Below are 20,754 nucleotides of genomic sequence, written 5' to 3'. Positions count from 1 at the left end.
CAGAGGCATAAATATAAGGACAAAAAATTTCATCCCATTTTTTGAAAAATAAAGATTCTGGAATTGATGCAAACAGGAACAACTCACAATTTCAGAAATGTAGCTCTAAAACCACAATGAGATTCTGGATAAAAGAGTCAACAATGTTAATTTTCATTTTCTGTACCACAGCAGAATCTTAAACTCTACTGCATAGCTACTACAAACTGAACACCTATATTTCACTATATCTAGAAGGAAGACTAATGCTTGGCAACTGGTTTTCTCTTAGTCTATCATGAGCTAGATCCTAAACCGATGGATCAGATAATTCTTTAAATTATATAAAAGATGAAATATTATTTGGAAAAATCCTAGGCAGACTTATGATCTAATAAAAAAAAAAAACAAAACCAAAAAATCTATAACCACTCTGCCTAAAAATTATTTAACATAATATTTTTAATAGTTAAATATGGAAATTTCAGATATGCTGTGGAACAACAGGAAATGTATGGACATTCAAGAACTGCTCCTCTAAGATTTCAAACTCCCCATTCTTGCTTACACCACTATAGCAAACAGTTGCAGCCATGGAAAAGTCTAGCATGCCTTGCAATCCTGTGACAGATTGGATGTTCTTCCCTTTGTTGGCTTCCTCAGAATCTTAGGCTGAACACTGCAGCCCAGGGAGCATTAATTGGGTCAGGACCACTGTAATTTGCTCACATCCAACGATTACTGTAGCAGGATGCTAAAGAATCATGTACATATTATATTATTATAAATTACAGCGTGAAAGCTGCTGTCAGAGCCCAAGATTTATCAGATAAAGTGAATGCCAGATAATCAAATCTAAAGCACTGTGCACAGATTGCACTAAATTCTCCCACTGCTTTGCAATGCTCTGGCACGGGAAATGGATCATAAACTGTTTCTAACTAGACAGTTACAGAGGGGTTACTGTTGTGTTAGTCTATGGACGCACAGCAGCTGTAGCATACAGCAAATTGCTTTTGGATCATTCTAAATTAAGGGTCTAATTCTGTATTTTGTAACACCTGTTTCACATTGTCCATTTCTTCATCAATGCCACTGAATTCTGTAGGTGAATTATTAAAAGAGAAAGAAAGTAACTTTGCATGCTTTAGCAGTTGGTTATTAAAATGTTTAAAACATTTTTATCTACATATGTATATACCTGAGAATATCTTAAAACTGGGCAGTACATATGATTGTGATATGACATTATCTCTTTTTCACAGAAAAACAATATGTGTTCTTACATATGCATAGTGTATTACACATTTGTATTTGAAGTACAAGCCTGTTAGACTACTGTGTCTAAGTCTTTAGGTATATAATGATTTCCACCTCACTTTCAACGTTAACATACTGTGATCTATGATCCTGAGCATATCACTTAATTATCTGTTGCCATTTCCCCATTGGTAACATATTGATGCCCACATATGTATTTGCACACCTTCCCCTTAATCACTTATTTTTATTTAGAAGATTGCTCTCCTGGTACAGAAGCTTCCTTTCCTTCTAAAACTTCCCTGTTTTAACACTTGCAAGGTTTAATTATAGAGAATGGCTTGAGTTGAAAAGGAGTATGAAGATATAATGACATTTCACATTCTCAATACTAAAATACTATTAAGTCTAGAAATATAAATTACTGGAATAATTATAGCAGCAGAAATAACAGTATTACTGCAATCAACTGCTACTGCTGTAGATATTTGAAAACAATATTCAATTTCCCTTTGAGTGTACCCATCTTCTCTGCAGAGAAAAAGCTATTGTAAACAATTAACAATACTAAAACTAGCATGAAAATAATTATTCTGAAACATGTCTTGCGATTTCAGAAACAATACCTCTTCTCAATTTCTTATCAGAAAGGGTTTTTTCTGTGTGTAATTTGGTTTCTCTTCCTTCCTTTGGATTTTTATGTCTTAAAAAACAGTGATCATAAATAGGTTTAAAACCTCAATGCTTTAAAAAGATGATGCTATTTAACTGTTCAAATTATTTTGCCATTTACCTGTGGCAAGTCTGAGCTATTCCCATCATATTCTTTATCAAAGAAATAGGACAGAATACAAAAATAAATAATAAGCTAAGCTGGCACAGAACTGAAGAGGATTTTATTCACTGTAGTGAGGCAACAGGACAAGATGTCTGCAAGCCAGCTATTTAGAGTTTAGCTTTCCTTCTGACTGCTTATCAATGGCTTCTTAGACTGTCAGATAACTCCACTAAATTTTGCAAAGGACAGTTTACAGTCATAAAACCAATTTCTTGCTGTGCATGAAACAGATTGCAGTACTCGAACTTGGATGAATTCATTCAAGGTGTTTCAGTGCATATATCTGTTACCTTGATTTCTACCTACATCTTCAAATCCTCCAGACTTCATACCAAGCCAAATACTTTTTCCACCTTTGGCCTCTGGATAGCTAAGAGAACTGTAGATGTGTAGGAGGAAGAAGCGGCAGAGACAAACTGTTATGGTGTGACTATAACCCCCATTTTCCATCCTCCTGTGCCACTTAGAGGTAGGAGACAGAGTTGGGAGTGAAGCAGTCTGGGACATGAAGTAAAGATTGTCCACTGCCCTCCCCTTGCCCAGAGAGCCAGTTTTCTCAACAGGGAATGTAAGCAATACTGGTCAGGCAGAGTCTTCCTTTAGTAAATCCGTGCTGGTGGTTCCCAAGGACGTGCTTGTCCTTCATTTGTTTCTGTATTAGTACCAGGAACATAGTGGTACCATTGACCTCACTGGCTCATGGTTACCCATCTTCCATTTTTAAGATGAACATAACATCACATTTGTCTTTTTCCACTGTCATCAGGGGCTTCCTCTGATTGCTCTAGGCTTTCAGTGGGAATGGAAAGTGGCCTAGTGATAACATCAGCCAGGGGTGCATGCTTATAAGTGTCTCTCTGAATTTGTGGTACTTTATGTCTGGTTTAGTTAAGTAGTCCATAACTTTATCCTGCTCTAGTGTTTCTCACCATCAATCACAGGCACTAGGACTGAGATCTGGGAGGTCTGAGATCTTCTGAACACTGAAGAAATCTACTGAATATTATGACATTGGTTTCCCAGATGTTCTTTTAAATGCATCACTGCTTGAGGGTAAGGCTCTGATCTCCTGAAGAGACTGTGGCAGAAATGAGAGAAATCAGTAGAATTGTTGTACCTTGCCTTACAGAGTGCTAAGTGCACTCTGACTCTAAGGAATACCAAATAATAAGCATACAGAAAACAAGAAAAAATATGTGGAAAGAATGCATGGACATTTCAGAGCTGATTAGGAAAATGTATAGGAAATCATCAGAGGAGACAATATTTTACCCCGAGGGCTTTATAGGTAATCTCAAACTTCAATCAAAATGAAAGGCAGAGGAATCTATCCTAGAAATGAATCATTTAACAGGGGCCAATTCCAGTAATACATGACTCCCATGTCAACAGTTTCTGGTACTGACAGCTAAAAGCTCCTGTTAGTCAGAAACTGAAGAAGTCGGGTCTGAAGTCACTGTTCTCTGCAACTTCCACAATAATGGAAGGTAGGACAGCCAGAGCGAACAGCAGAGTGAACTAGTCCTATGAGAGAAGGAGCTAAAACAAGACAATGTATTATTAGGTGAATACTGCAGATATCACAAGGGTCATTATCAAACTTGACTCCAAGAGTGATCAGAGCACTTGTCAGAAAAAGCTGAGTCTCAGCTGGAGCAGAAACCTCCGTTGAAGCAAACTGCAGCATGAAGGTCAGAAACAGACCTACACTGTTTCAAGGATGAGGAACATTTTACAATAGAAGCCTGACTGCCTGGGTCTAAAGTGATGGAAAAGAAACTTTCTGGAGTGGTTTCCTACTGCTGGGGTTGAACAGCCCACATAAAGAGTACTTGGACAGGCAGTTCTCCATTTCCTGACAAAAGGGAAAAAACCTAGCCTTTATAGACTATATTTGTCTTGGACCCTACAGACTTTGACAGGGAAGCCAAGGAAAATTGAACTTCCCTGAAGCTAGAAAAACATAAAAAATAAGAAAAATGAGATACTAAGATCAAAGTAAATACAAAAATCACAAATATACAAAGAAAATTAAGTGAAATAAAGGCTGAGGTAACCTCAAACAGAAAGAGAGCTGCAAGAAAGCTCAGTGGAAAACTAGAGAAGCAACTGAGAGCAGAGGATATATTTTTGCCTTTTTGGGGAAGTCATAGGAACATGTGCTTTCCAAGTACTAATAGAGGTTAAGTATCACCAGCTTGAGCACTTTTACATGTCCCACATCTATTACCTAATTTAGATAACAATCATGAACCACAACATCTCACCTATTAATCCTGCACTAAGAATAGAATTGAACTGCAACATTCTCAAAGAAGGAAAGCTCATGCTGATATGACAATCCAACATATGCAGGCAAAATTTTTAGCAATTTAAACCATTGTGTTTAATTTCTATTTGAACTTCCCTAATGTAAATTTATTTTTCTGGATTTTATCAGGACTTTAGCTAGTAAAGAGCTATTTTTCTTCTCAAAATTCATTCTCATATACACATTATTACTATATCCCTCAAACAAATTGCCGGTTTACCTGCTCCAAAATACACTAATGTATTGAACTTTTCTAAGCCTTTGCTATAAATTCTTTGAGGTATCCTCCAAAAATTTCTTAGCTTCTAGAAGAAAGGTAATTTAAACATTGAAAATATAATTTTTATACATCTCATTGGTATGGATACATTTTTGTAATAAATAAAATTGTATATACAACTGAGGATAAAATATTCCAGATGAAGGTATAGTTTGTGTATGACCATTTGAATTAAGGGAAAAGTTGTATAACTATGAATACCACTTGATGTCTTCTTTTAATGTTAGTATGAGCTACTTAGAAGTACACTTTTTGTGAAATACTTTACAACCTAAAAAGCACTTATTCACAGGAACTTTTAAGTTGGATTTCAACAGTCTTGTCACATCATCGATTACTATGCAATTTATTATAAGGTGAAAGCAATCTAGAAATGCTAGACTACAGTAGTAGTATCAAAAACATGCTGGTGCTTGAAACGACTCTCTTTGCCTCATGATAAGATGACCTTCACTTACTGAAGAATGGAACAGAAATAAAAAGGTTAAATCAATTGCACAGGGTGATGCCTACCCTAAAGTATGGCTTAAAAAATGAAAACTGGACTACATGTGCCCAGTTTTTACAGTGCACTGGAGAAACAAAACCCCTGCATTCTAACTTTGCTCCAGTTATGGGGTGACACCAATCCAAAGATCCCTGTTTGGATAAATGAGACTTGCAGTGCACCATCTCAGTGCTAACAGTTTAATTTATTTCACAACATGGAAAACACAAACACTCGAAGATACTCTTTATTATGCAAGGATGAACATTTTTACATTCTGGAAGCACATTTGAGAATGAGACAAGAGAGTTAAATAGTCCAGGTAGCAGCATGGGTTGGCTTTGGATAAGCCACAGTCAGAGACCAACTTGGAGCTATGTAACTAGTGAGGTCACCAACACCTTAAGTCAAAAATTTAATTAAACAATTTGTACAGAGCTCTAACAATAGCCCCTTAGATGCTGAGGTACATTCCATACTTAGACAAACCTGACAAGATGTAGAAGGCTGAACCAGCTGCACTGGGAGCTGTGTTGCACAGGGGCCATGATGCTGGAAGCTGGCCTAAGTGTGCCCTGGGTGTGTGGCGCCAGTCTCAAATGAATTAGAGGGCCTAGGGCTTTGATCTGTGTTAGCATGAGTTAGAAGCAGTTTGAGTGTCATAAACTGGAATAGAAATTGCTAACTACACTCATCCTTTGAAAGAAAAAATATTGGAAATCACTTAAGTGATGTGTATCTGTTATTGTGACTACTCTACCCCAAAATCCTCCGTAAGAACAACTGAGTAATGATCTGCTTGTCTCCAACTCTCTGCATGACTCTGTGGGTATTCTTCTTCCCTAACTCTCTACAAGCCCCACTGCACATTACTGCTTATCTCTGCATACATGGTTACCTGAGCTGTATACAGACCCCCACGAATTCAAGCTCCTGTGCTATCTCTCATTCATTAATGCAATTTCATAGGTTAGCTTTCTCTTGCCTGGTCCACTTTTACATACACCTGTCTGAGCCAGCACAGGATGCAGAGACTCCTCTGGGGTTTGGAAACCATTGCAGTTACACTTTCCACATCCTCATAGAACTAGCACCTCATATAACAGGTGCCTCCTTTAAATTTGATCATATGTGTTCCTCCACTCTGCTTACTCAAGACAAACACTCACCAAAGTCCCACACATGGGCAATACTCTACAAGGGACCATATTCGTCCCTTATATGTAACTCTGAAAAAGTTGTAATTTTTATTTTTTGCATGGTTTAAATCTCTTCAGTTATATCATATTCAACATAATAATACAAATTTTAAATAAAAATAAATAATAATAAATACCTGCTTTGCTGCATAAGGATGAGGCAAACCACCAACAAATATGGATCCTGTTTCAAGCCAATAAGAACTGGACCAGAAATTTCTAGTTATACTTGTATTTGAAGATAACTTCAGGATTGACATTTCTGCTTCACATGGTACCATGCCTTGCCTGCACAAATTCAGAAATAGGCACATTTTACCACCATATATTGTTTAATATTACTATCTGACAAATTAATTAGGTTGTTACTAAACCAACAAGAAAAGAAAATCAAATAAATAGATGTTTTGTATTATAGAACTATAAATGTAAAAGAAGCTGCTTAACAAGCTGTAAGTTGACTTGTCTTTGGGGTTTGAAATTCTATTAAAATAAAGCCATATTGTAAATCTGGGCAGTTTAATTGCTAAAAAAAGCCAAAGCACATAAATGACTGAATAAAAGAGTTAGAAAATTTTGAATAATAACAAGAAGACTTCTTAATTTGCAAAAAATACAGCAATTGAACTGAAATATTTTAAATAGCCCTCTTTCTCATCACACACACACAAATCACAAAAGCAATTTAAAACAAGCTGCATTTTAGAAAGTGCAGAGGTACTATAATAATCTGTATTACTTATCTTCAAAAGCATCATTCCTAAAGCTGAAATCAGTAATATTAGGCCCTGAAATTAAAATATATACATTCCCATTTCCCTCCCTCACTCACATACCCTCTTAAAAATGTTGCCAATAACAACATGCATAAATTGGCAACAACAAACAGAAGGTACCAAGCAAACAATTTGGTTTCTTTCAATTCTTTTAAATGATGTAAAGGTCATTTGCATTCCACTAACCAGCTGGCAGCAATAATTTTATCTTCATGTAAGAAAGCACAATAAGGAAATATCAGAACTAAACCAGTCTCTCATGGGGGAATTTCTTTTAGCCTATCCTTCTCTCTGTACATGAAACAAATCAGAGTTCTATCAGCTCTATATTTAAAGGTATCCAAGCGTCTTTGTAATATGGGTGCCACAAAAAAATCTATGTGAAAATAGCACATACAAAAAGCCCCTAAAAAAACCAAACAAAAAACCCCACCAAAATCACAAACCAACAACTCACAGCTCTATAAAAGCAATTTGGGTAGGATGCAGTAGGTATTGTATGAATTCAGTTTATTTCTGACAATGCAAAACAAAATTTGAAATTTCTTACAAAAAAGAGCAATAAAAGCTTTCTTAATTATATTCTGTCATATGGTAATATATGGATTCTCACATGTAATTTCATAAAGTTGTCTATGTGTTTTAGCAGACATCGTGGGGAGCTAACATTAGTAACATTTGCAAACAGTTCTCTATGTTTTCCATGTAATTCTGTTCTGAGATACTTTCAGAACAATATGCAAACATGGTGATACATAATTACAGAAAGGCCTATAAATATTTGTGTATGTAACATGGCCTCTCCATCCTAGGGCAAATAACTTCAGGTGAAGAATAAAAAATTTTGGTTTGTTGCTAAAATCAAGAATGAAAAAGATAAATTGGGGTTTTGATTCTGTGGACTGAAAACTAGTGTCTTAATGGATTGATTCAGGGGATTTTTTGTTCTCCCCTCAAATTTTTTTGAACTTGATAATAGCTAACATGAATGCAAAAAAGGACCCAAATGTATCTAGAACCAAGGAAAGAAATGTTTTTCCTACCATGTTTTTGGATATTATACGATGGCTGTATGTCTAAGAACACATACAAGGTTCTGTAACACACCATTTTCATTAATGACTTACAAAGGGAGTTTGCTGATAATGTAACTGCCACAATCATTCTCTGTAGCTCTATTTGCAATGGTCAAGAAATTTTTGCTGCTGTTTGAACCCAGTATGACATCTTGGATATATCATTCTACAGAAAAGAGTGGCAGTGAGATTTCAAACAAACAAAAAAAAAGAATTTGTAAATATCTAAAATTACTTCTTTTCCTGATAAAATGATACTGTAATCATGAATAAAAACATAATAAAAATATAGCAATATTTCAGAAATATTTAAAGCCAGACTTGTTTTAATGCAGTGCAATTTTTAAGATGGAGTGGAAGAGATTCAGGGAGGAACTGCCAGGCTTTTCCTTTTAACCTTTTGACTGATGTGCTAAGTGAAGTACAGCTGCTCAAACAACTTTTGTTTTTCTCTTAATTTATATTATGTTATAGAAATATTATATTATAGAAATAACTATTTCTTCTACATGTTTTCAGATATTAACAGTGTAACTAGTTACATGACCATGTATGTACTTCTATCACACAAACACCATAATTGATGTTGTTCTTCCCACATTAGCTTTAGACATATTATTTAGCTTGGCCTTAATAGCTTATATGATTGATATGTGAAAGTATTTTTGTGTGCATATATTAAAAGAATATTTTGAAAATAATTCCCAGTATTTGGTTTCAGAAAACAAGTTAATGCAATTCAAAGCAGAGCTGCCTTTGCCCTAAGCTTGTTAGAATGTCAGCCATGCACCTCTGATTGTGTTTGATTGAATCTAGCAGGGTCTGGCCAAATTAGAATAATGACTTTAAACCATTGTTTAGCATTTGCTGATGATACAATCACTGGGTCACATATGCACTCTATGAAATTTCCATCAGGCTTTTAAAATACTTTTTCGACAATCAGCACATTGGGTGCTTTAAAGGTCAAGTAAGACGAGAGGGCTTTTTGCATAATTATAAATGTGGAAATGCATACAGCAACTCTCAAGCACTTTTGCTGGGTAAGCTACCAGTAATTGTGCCTCAGTCCAAGCCAGCAGTAATAGTTCACAGTTTCCTCATTTGGAATCACACAAATGTGGTGATTAAATACTGGCCTATTAATTATAACCTGAAGATGAATTCTGTCTAAACAGTACTAAACCCACTGCTCAATGCCTCGCAGGTTGGAACGATGGAAAGGTCAGACAATAATTTGATAACTATTGATATAACAGTCCCTAAACATGGCAATGTCTGTATGAAATCCAAGTCCTTTTACATAATGTCTTTACCTTCTAACATTTTCAGTGATGATTAAAAGACATTTTTAGGATTATCATAAAAAAAAATAACAAAAACTAATGGTAGAAAAGGAGGAGGGAAAGGGGGATGTTCGGAAAAAGTATTTTGTCAGTCATGCTATGCAGCCTTGCTGGGAATAAAAATTCTTTTACCTTTTTTCTGATAGAAAAGGAAAATCTTTTGTTCTAGAAACAAGATTGAAACTTTCACCTGTCTCTAAAAATTTCACTTGAATGTGGCCATGCTAAACAGCAATAAATAATTCACTAATAACATTGAATTGTTTAGGTTGTAATATTAGCATTCTGTCTATTATACAAAAGCAACAAGATATTTAAAGCACCTATACCAAACATGAGCTGTGAACCACCAGAAGTAAAGAAGTTTTATTATAACATATCATAAAACAACCCCTAATTCCCCAATTGTATTGAAGACAATTTTTTTAAATGAAGCTGAGAACATATTTCACTTTAATTATACTTAGTTATTATTTATAGATTTATTAGCTTAAAAAAAGACAACTTGTTTTTCACTCAATAGTGGAGGTTTACATTTCCTGGTTTCATACACAAACTGTTCCTTGCAGTAGAATAATTATTTTTGTAAAATTTTGACAAAACAATAAACCTACTGTCACTACAATCAAGAGAAACTTTTTCTTAAGTCACACTTAAAAGGTTGCATCAATTTTTACCTAGCACTGGTTTTGAAATCTTTACAGCTTTTCAAAGGTGTTTGAGGCAACTTTAGGGATTGATCAACTGGACCGCTCTACTCCGAAAGTTTTGCAGGTTTCATTGTTGGAGGTTTACAAGGTCTGAATGAATAAAGCACTGAGCAACCTGTTCTGACCTTGGCTGGCCCTGCTTTGAGCAGGAGGTTGGGCTAAAGACTTCCTGAAGCCCTTTTTAGCCCAAAATACTGTACAATTCTACAAACCTAAGACACCTTCCTTCAGCAGAGAAAACCCCAGAAATTCCATACTAATAACAGTTACAGAATAGGGCAGAATCTCTTATTACCTGCAGTAGATTTATCTAGATAGAATATATATCAGTTCACTCACAGTCATTACATTTTCACTCTGCAGTAAAATGCATAATTTTACAATGCTCTCATCTGTTGTACTGACTTTGCCCTACTGAGACACCAGGTAACACACATTTCCATGTTGTAGATAAACCCATTTGTCGCAGACATCCTTTTCACTAAAAATCCTTTGTTAGGATTTTTTCCCTTCTGAGGAGCTGAGGCCTCAGAGACAAGATGTAAACAGCGATTGTCTGCTGCTGTGGAATGCAACAGGTGGATCTGTGGTTGGTCTCGTGTGGATGTTTTGATTCATTGACCAGTCACGGCAGAGCTGGCTCTCTCTCTCGGTCAGAGCCAGCTGCTTTTGTTATCATTCTTTCTATTCTATTCTTAGCTTAGCTAGCTTTCTGAGATGAAACCTTTTCCTCTTTTTCTTTTTAGTGTAGTTATAATGTAATATATATATATCATAAAATAATAAATCAAGCCTTCTGAACATGGAGTCAACATTCTCGTCTCTTTCCTCAATCAAGAACCCTTGTGACCACTGTCACACCCATTAGTCAACATCTATTTATTCTCATTTCTCTGATAGCACATTTCCTGAGCCTGAAGCTGAGTTATTGGTCCAGTCTTACATTTAACTGTGATTTAACTAAATAAATAAGAACAATGAAACTAATGATGCAAATTTCTCTAATAATACAACAAAGGAAGGAAATTAACTTTGTTTCATATTCTAATAAATAAATAAATATAGTACCCCCTTTTCTTTTCACAGAAATTACACTTACACTACTACGCTAAAGTCCACAACTTGAGTTCAAATCCTGACATGGAATCATCCATATTTTTACAAAGTCATCACTGTTTCTGTTACAGTTACTATGGAAGTTACACATAATCTTCAATTCTGAAACTTACAAAATTCACTGGTTAGTGCAATTCAGGAATCATTTCAAACTCACCTGACCAAACTATTTTACCATAAAAATTTTTATAGACATGACCTCAGACCTGCTAGTTGGTCTCAGTTCAAAGACCAGCCTCCAGATTTTAGTGTAATTTACTACTTTAGCTATAGCTAAAGAAAAAAACAACTATCTATGCCTCTGGCCCTTTCTGTCTTTTCAGTTTCCTGCTTCTGGTTTCTTTCTGCTCACATCATACCAACCATAGATACTACTTAGAAATTAAACTTAGAAAACTATGCACTTACGTAAAGTTGAGGCAGATGTATCACTTAGGGAAAATCTTGGCTCAAATGAGAGCACTGTATTTAAGTATTCAGAGAGCAGGAAGTTTAGAGTTGGATTTAGACTTGGAACACTGTAATTTTAAGTGAATCTTACAGACTGTTTACAATAAAACAAATAGTTACATTGTGAGAATTGATATTTATATCAACTCTGCTGGCCAATGTTATTTCTGATCTCTATACCGTATCTGTGCTCTCCTTAATACAAGTTCTATGCCTACGACACGTGGCCAAAGCAGCCACAGAACACTGAACCCACTTTTAGTATCCATAAGTACCTTCTGATGTTCCATAGAAAATAATACAGAACAAAGCCTGATGTATTGCTACTGGCCTGTTATTAGAGTCCTATTTTACTGGTTTTATGTTTCTGCCCCTGCAATAAGCTGCTCCAGAAGATAATGCAGAAAACTGTAATTCTTATAAGTGACACTAATGATCTCTTTTGAGATCCAAAGCAAAAGAAAGTAGCTATGACAGAAACATTTCTAGCATTTTTTTAAATTAAACAACCTGAGGAAGAAAATTTCACAATACACGACAGAATTGTCACTCGCGTGATTCTAAATTTTAATGAATGTGTGCTTTAAGGTAGAGTTCTGAGAATATGTAGAATGTGATTTATACACAAGATGTAGCATGACTAAATAAGCTTTTATTTTCAAGAGGCTGTAAAACAACAGCTTGTATCAAACTAATTGGTGGTATGAAATCACTATTAACTGTTATTAGGATCAATTTAGTATAATTAAGTCCATTGCATTCAATGATATTACAAGGAAAAGGCAGTTGCTTATTCTCTGTTGATTCATAAGAAGTTTGTGAAAAATAGCCAGCCTGGAAAACTAAAAAATATGTGCAACATCTTAAATTTCCATTTCATAATGAGTTTTGATTTCAATTAAGATTTTTTTTAACATTGCATTGATGCAAAATAAAATAAAATTACTCAGTTGAAAAAAAGTCCCATAAGTTTTAAACATTTTTTTAGTAGAAGACTTGATCAGTGCAAGGTAGGGTTTTTTTCCTGTACTCAGACAGATATGTAAGCAGAAAGTCTACTTTCACTATTCTTAATTTATGGAAACTAAATGCAAGATACAAAAAATATTAATGCCCAGTTTCTCTGAAATAATTTCTAGGTTTTATCCATTTCCACTATTCCTTTCTCTGTGGAATCTTAGCTCTTGCTGAATGAATAAAGTAATTGCTGTAGTGACTTTAGAATAGCAAAAGGTATTCTGCCATGTCTGGCAATGCAGGACCAAGATCTTTCCTAACCGGTTCAAAAGGAATATCATCCTGTAGCAGCAGCACTATAACCCCATGATTGATAGCTGTCATAAATTGTTTCTGAAACAAAGTTAAATTGATAATTTTAAGAAGACAAACTTCAAGCTAACATTTTAAAGAAACTCTGAAGTTAGTGGAGGGCTGTGGGCTCCACCATATGCAGTAGATATGGATAGTCTCACTGGCACCTTATATAGCTACAGGTGTGGTTTGAATGGCACCTTAGGCAAAGGACCCTACATGTGCCCTGGAAACATGGGTCAGCAGGCAAACAAGGAAAGAAGAAGAATAAAGTGGTTTAAACATGGAAAAAACTACCAAGACTTTTGAGGTCAAAAGTGTCCCTTTAACATTCAGGCATTCTGAATTGTTTCCCTTTTGTTGGAGTAACTTATCCAAAAAGTCATGAGCCCCCTCTTTAAGGATAGACTTTATTCAGCACATAAGCTAACTAAATTCTTAAAAGATTATTTTTTTAATAATGAAAATGTAGCTTAATGTATGATTAAATAAAATCCTTGAAAGCAAATTTACTCTCTAACTTGAAATAAATTTTCTACTAGATATAATTGGTCCTAAACAAAATCTCATTTTTTTGTTTCTCCTTCGTCTTCTTTTTTTTCAGGATTTTCTGTCTGCACTGTTGCTGCAGACTCTCTACAAGCTCCATCCTGCCCTTCAGAGGAAAAAAAAGCTTATTTGCTTTCAGAAGAGGTGCAGTCTCCCTGCCTCCAGATAACTCTGACTGAAAGGGATTCATGTGGGATAAAGTAGAAAGCCAGCTTCCTTCTTGCTACGTAGGAGCTACAGTGTACAGAATTCACACGGCACTGTCTCAGTAAACAAGGCTGCTACACTGCCTGTACTGCTCTTTGCATATCCTGCTCTATTCAGAGGAGAAAAGGATTGCTTGCATCATCTTTCAAATATTCATGCTGCCTCATATCTGCTGCAGTACAATGACTTTAAAAAAAAAAGTATGTCTTCAGGTTTCTGGATGCAACGTGCAGTGCCTATCAGCATTTTTCTCCCACTACAGAGCCATCTAATTATTTTCATTTCTCCATTTTCTGGACATGTCTCAAATAACAGAGTGGCAAAAGGGCATATAGCAGACAAAAATATCTTTGAGGTGAGAGTGAATTACACCTTTTATATGTCTGCACTGCTGGCTCAGTCCTGAGCATTACCTCAATACCTGAGACATCGGGTTAGCAGGGTCAGAAGGGAATTTTTACCCACCTTTTATTTTCAGCTTTTTACTGAAATACTGGCTGGCGTTTGCCAGACAGAATGATCTGTATACATAAACCACCCAGCAATGCTGTGGGATTAGGAAGAGGTGACCACAGTAAAGTGTATCTTAGGAAAATATTTAATAGTAGGGCTTGATTTAAATGAAGTCTACATTTTTCATAGACTTCAAACAAAATATTGATAATTTCAAATATAGAAGTGGTCAAACTAGTGGTCTCTTCGTGGTCAAATAATGGTCTCTTCTGGCCTGAAAATTTAAACCCAAGAAATTTTAGAAATTTTAACTTAGATAAAAATGGTAGCTTATCTTACTTTATGCTGCTATGTTTAAATCACAATATACTTTCATCCATAGTGAGAAAAAGAAGTTTTATAAAATATTTTTTAAAACCTATGGGTTTTTTTCTCCACTAAGTTTCCTTTGTGGTAGGTAGTATATTTACTCCTTATTAATATGCATATATTGTATAAAATACATTGATATCATATGTGAAAACCTGAGTTCTTAAAATCACAAAATTGTTTTTTTTTTATTACAAAATCAAAGTTCTCAGTGCATTTAAGTGTATAAAAGGAAATACTAGATTGTGTGCATTATATATATTATGTCTGCTTTCCTAAAACCAAAATCCATTCAGAAATAGGATACTGGTACATTCAGTTACTTTTTATAAGGGAAAAATATTTATAATATATTTAAAAAGTCAGCTGATAATATTATTACTTATTTTAAAAACAGAAATTTGAATTATTCTGGTAAGAAAATTTTGAATGTTCTGTGAAATTAATAATGTGAACAATAGAGTTACGAACTACTGTATAGATCACATGGGATAGAAAGGGATTTAAATACTCTTAAACAGACAACCAGCTAAAGACAGGTCCTGAGGAAAAGCCTCCAGCAAATACATAAATTGTTTAGACAATATCTCTAACAGATATGACACTTGGTGATATGCAGCAGTCAGTAAGAGAGGCAAGTTGTTTCTTTGCTTTTTGTGATAAAGATAGACAAAGAAAGGCAATTTCTAATATTAAAAAAAATTCTGAATCAAAAATAAAAATATACTTTTGTTTTTCACAATAAAGACGCTTCAAAGAACAGTAGAACCATTAGTGTTGTTGCAGTACAGTAGTTCTACTATTGAAGCTTAAGATGTTCTCTTAAAAAAAACAGTTCAGCCTAACTGGTATTTTAAAAAGATCTAGGATTAATAGAATATGATTGCAGTGATACACTGTACTTGAAACTTATTTCAGGTATTTGTGCACAAAAATGATCTTCAGCTACAGAAATCTATGCTTATTCACAGAGGAAACTGGGTAAATATAGATTCATGGATGGTCTCTTTCCTTAATAATTGTTCAGCAGCAGATATAATAAATGCATTCTACTATTCAAGCTGTGTATGGATCAACCTTTGTATGGATCAGTTTTCTTATCTGTGTTTTTTTGTGAGATGCTGTTATTGCTCTCTAGCACCTACAGAGTCATTATTTCCACAGTGCTTTAAGTCATTAAAAAGAGAGAACTATCACAGATTAAAACAATAATTAAGGTTGGAAAAGACCTCTAAGGTTACCAGTCAAACCATTAACCTAATATTGCAAAGTTCATCACTAAACCAGGCCCCTAACTGCAATCCCTAAATTTAAAAAAAATACTTCCAGTTAAGGTCACACTTCTTTGGACAGCCTTTTCCAATGCTTAACAACCAATACTGTGAAGAAATTTTTCCTAATATCCAACCTAAACTTCCCCTTGTGCAACTTGAGGCCATTTTGTCTCATCTTGTTTCCTGTGAGAAGGTACTGACCTCCACTTGGCTAGAACCTCCTTCCAGGTATTTATAGACAGCAACATGGTGTCTCCTGAACCTCCTTTTCTTCCAGCTGAACAACCCCAGCTCCCAAATAGAAAGATACATTAAAGAACATTTAAGTTATGAACTATTTATGAGATATAGTAAAATAAAAAAAAAATAGTCACAGGAGGGAATATTATTGGCTTGGTTCTTCCTCTACTAATCTGTGAAAGGACTAAAATCAAATTAACTCTCTCTAAATATACTGTGCACATTAGCAGAATGAACTGGAAAACACGTATGTTCTGACTGGAAAGATTTCAGAATTTTTCCTCTGTTTAGTGTTTTCTGATTCTTATTTGGCTTTAGTTTCATAAATCAGAATCTCCTTTGATTCTGTTGCTTCAATCCAGCATAACCATTTCTGTGGCAGTGTTATGCTCTGCTAGCAGGCAGTAATAGTGTCATTGTGTAACAAATCTTCAGCCCCCAGAAATTAGTTGTCCACCTTTTGAGTTACTTGTGCCAATAGTCAACCTACGCTGTTACAAAATTAATATCTCTTTCCTTTCACAAGGATTTAATAATACCCTTTTTGGGGATACTGTTCATTTTTCCTGTTCATCTGTGTGATAGTTACCATATCTATTAAACGTTAAATTCCTTTATCTTTGTCCAAAATCCCCAAATCAAAATGAATAAAGAATCCTTTCAATTTTCTTCACACTTCATGATCAACTTATTCCTATTTTCCACTTTACCAATCCAGTTCTTGACATCAGTATCAATATTTCCAATGTTTTAATTATTTTCATTCCATATTAAATGAAAATGCCTGCATTTCTACACTATATTCTCAAACCTGTTTGTTTTCAGTGACTTGGCATCTCTGCAATGTATATTGGACATTAAGTAGCAGATATAACCTACTAAGGATTTAACATACAGTGAATTTAAGAAAATACAAATGTAATTTTATTACCAGTGTTAATACATCATAAATAAATTGAACTAAGTATAAAACCTGTACTTTATCCAAGTAAGTTTCACTGATCTGGGAGAAGTTTCAGACCATATAAAAATTAGAAATTATTAGATAAGTCAGCACATATATTTCATTCACCCCTAGTTTTACACTAGGCAGTTTAGGAGGGACTGAAAAAAAAGACCAACACAATCGTGGCTAAGAAGTATGTTTGTGAGGACCCTGTCAATGGCCAGTTTAGAGGTCCAGCAACTTCCTAAATCTTTTGTATTGGTAACAAATACAAAACAGGCTAAACCCTGCTGGATCCAAGTACTTAAACTTCTTGCAGCTGATGCAAGTCCACTGACAGCTTTCTTGAGAGACGAGAAGAAAATTAAAAGACCCTGAAGCTATTTTATATCAAGAATATATTTCTCACTGCATTTCATAAATATTGAATACAGCTCTCTAACTAAACAGCAGCAATTGGTAATAATATCTTTTGACTTATACTGCTTCTTGAGGATATGGACCATTAAGCATGTTTTCAATAAGTATATGACATTTACATGGTACATGAAACAACAGATGAGTGACTTCTTCACCCACATGCTGTCATGCTAAAAAATGAAGGTCAAAATTCTGCACCTTTGTGATAAAATAAAAATAGGAATCTACAATAAAAGTGAAATAAAAAGAATAAAAAAAAAAAAAAACCAAAAAACCCCAGAGAAGCATCTGCAGGATTTGCTACCCACTTTATCTATCATATGCCTATCTTACCTGCCTAAAAGCCCTAGGGAAAATATGAGGTTTGTAGCATGTTGTGAAGGATAATAAATACAGGATACTTAGCACCATATGGATTATCTCAGACCCTCATAAAAAACTGTCAAAACCAAGCAATATAAAAGTTCCTGAATGAGCATATGTTGCATTTTGGCATGATTATAAAGATCTTTTTCTGACTAGAGGAATCAGAAAACTTTTACATCTCAAAAGCAAGACAATCAATCAGTAAAAGTCCTATAGGTTACTTGTGCAAAACTCAAATTAAAAACAATAGGAGTTAAAGTAGAGGAATAAAACACTCTTTGAAAAGCAATTGCCAGATTTTACAGTCAGTTTCCAATGGAGCACAACACCAGATTATAATCCTAATGATCTCGGACAATTAAAAAAATTCAAATATGATAAACTCATATTAAAGAATGAAGTTGTATTCATGACATCTATTGCATAATCAATTTATAAATGGACAAATTTGCTAAAGCAATTGACAATTATAATCTGAGACCTCAATTATAAAAAATACTTTTTTCATAACTGAGGAAACTATTTGTATCTGTACTGAAATGGAGAATACTGGGGCAAGAAAAGGCAAATTTCTAATATTGCTGCTGCAGTTTGGTTTGTTTCTGCAATACATATTATTTTATCAACTTGTTTTGATGACAAAGATTGAAGAAGAAAAAGCTAAAAGCAGTTAATGGAGGCAGTTTTATGAAGGCTAGAATGAGAAGATTGTGGTCTAACATCCCCAGCATTGCCTGTAAGAAAACCGTATCTTCACTATAAAACCAAACGTGTAAACCTTCCAGTGCTTGAGTCTAACATTTTTTCTCTTCACGATATCCTGCAGTAATCCAATCCCTGTGGGATATTGCCATATCCATTTTGCACTGTAGCTCACTCACTTCCCTGGTAACACTCTTTAAGAAAACCAAAACAATAGTCAGAAATGCGAGTGAAACAGCTGCAATAAAGCTTCATTAACAGGCTTAGTACACAACCACAGTAGTTTACACATGAAATGGAACTTTCAGGCACCGCTCTGACGCAAACCTCGGCAACATTGGTTTTAGCAGCCAATGCCACAAATTAGACCAATCTGATGCAAAAAGTTACATTCTAACCCAAATTATCCACAATATCCCAGATTTTGAAGCAAATACAGTCCTTACATTGTACCAAATTTATTAAATTATTACAGTATTTGTAGTCACAATATTCCATCATCAGGAAAAATGTACTTCAGCAATGCTGGTACTTTTCTTTCAGCATGAATATCATGATGAACCATGAGAACTTGATAAAAGACATTGTTTGACAGAAATATGCACATTTTTTGCAAACACTAGATAGTGTGTAATTTATTTTATTTTTGTGAGGAATTATTTCTGTGGGATAAAGGAAGCAGTAAAATGTTCTCCTGTAAGGAGAAAAGGGAGATACTATCACTATCTAATTTTCACTGTACTTAAACTTGTATTTAACAGCAGCCACTACTTTTAAGTCTACTTTCATTTAATATGATATTGTAGAGGCATCACACTCTTTGAAGATGGCTTATCTTCAGTAACTGAAATGCACTGCTTTTTCTTAATTGAAAAGACAAAATCCTTTCCATCACAGGACTACATCAAAAGAGCTCCAAAAAATTAAGATAACATTAAATAATTAGAATTAGCATTTTCTTTTAAAAAAATTATTGTTATTATCCACAATATCTGTTCATAATGCTTAACATATGCACAACAAAGAAAATCCCATGTGCATACCCGCTATGTTACAATATGCAGTATCTCCTACATTCCCATTTAACTTCACCAGTTTCCCAGATAGCATTGTTCAAAACTTAACATATTTATCTCACTGAAAATCAGTTCTAAGAAGATTAAATATTTGCAAGCCTCTAGAAAGTTGCTGAATAAGTTACAGAAATTTTTCACCAAAGTTATTTTATGCTGTATTACACTGCAGTTGATTAAATGAAATGTTAACTTTATAAAAGAATTAACTCATATTTCAAGACTGACTCTATCAAACTTAACTGTCAACAATATCTATTTAATTGTCAATATAGGAAAAAATGTAAAGCATATATATACAGGATATATACTTTATAATTAATTCAAGCACATGTGAAAATGCATGAGATGACAGTGAGAAGCAACTCCAAATCTTTCTGACATCTACATCACTAATATTTTGAATCTTAGAATCATAGAATCAGAGTTGTTTAGGTTGGAACAGATATTTAAAGCCATCAAGTTCAACTGTTAAACCAGCACTGCCAAGTCCATCCAACACTAAACCCCAGTTCTAACTGCCATGTCTACATGATTTTTATATATCTCCAGTGATGGTGACTCAGCCACTTCCCTATACAGCCTCTTTCAGTGTTTTACAACTGTTTCTGTGAAGATTTTTTTCCAATATCCAACCTAAACCTCCCCTGGTGCAACTTGAGGCCATTTCCTCTTGTCTGATTTCTTGTTAGTCGAGAGAAGAGATTGACCCCCACCTCACTATAGCCTCCTTTCATGGAGTTGTAGGGGGGCTATGTCTCCTTTCAGCCTCTTCTTCTCCCAGCCAAACAGCCCCAGCCCCCTCAGCCACTTCTCATAAGCCTCACACAATTGGCCTTGACCCATTGATTCAGTCTGCCCAGATCCTTCTGCAGAGCTTTCTTGCCCTCCAGTGAACCAACACCCACACACAACTTGGTGTCATCTGCAGAATGTCATCTTAAAACAACTATTTCCAGAACTATTTCCATTCTTCTAAAGTGAGTAGAATGATTAATTATTAATTGCTCTGTAAC

The 20,754-nt window shown here is 34.8% G+C and overlaps 1 protein-coding gene across 1 annotated transcript in view; it reads right to left on the bottom strand.

Moving 5' to 3' along the window:
* The window catches only part of EYS (eyes shut homolog), a 702,047-nt gene that overhangs the window by 233,312 nt on the left and 447,981 nt on the right, over positions 1-20,754 (bottom strand). The window contains 1 exon segment of the mRNA XM_031057597.1: positions 6,492-6,642. Coding sequence (XP_030913457.1) covers positions 6,492-6,642 — 151 coding nt within the window.

This window comes from Geospiza fortis, unplaced genomic scaffold, assembly GCF_000277835.1.
Source record: "Geospiza fortis unplaced genomic scaffold, GeoFor_1.0 scaffold264, whole genome shotgun sequence".
Classification (NCBI taxonomy): Eukaryota; Metazoa; Chordata; class Aves; order Passeriformes; family Thraupidae; genus Geospiza; species Geospiza fortis.
The sequence above is the reverse complement of the archived record's forward strand: the minus strand, read 5'-3'. Positions and strand labels throughout refer to the sequence as shown.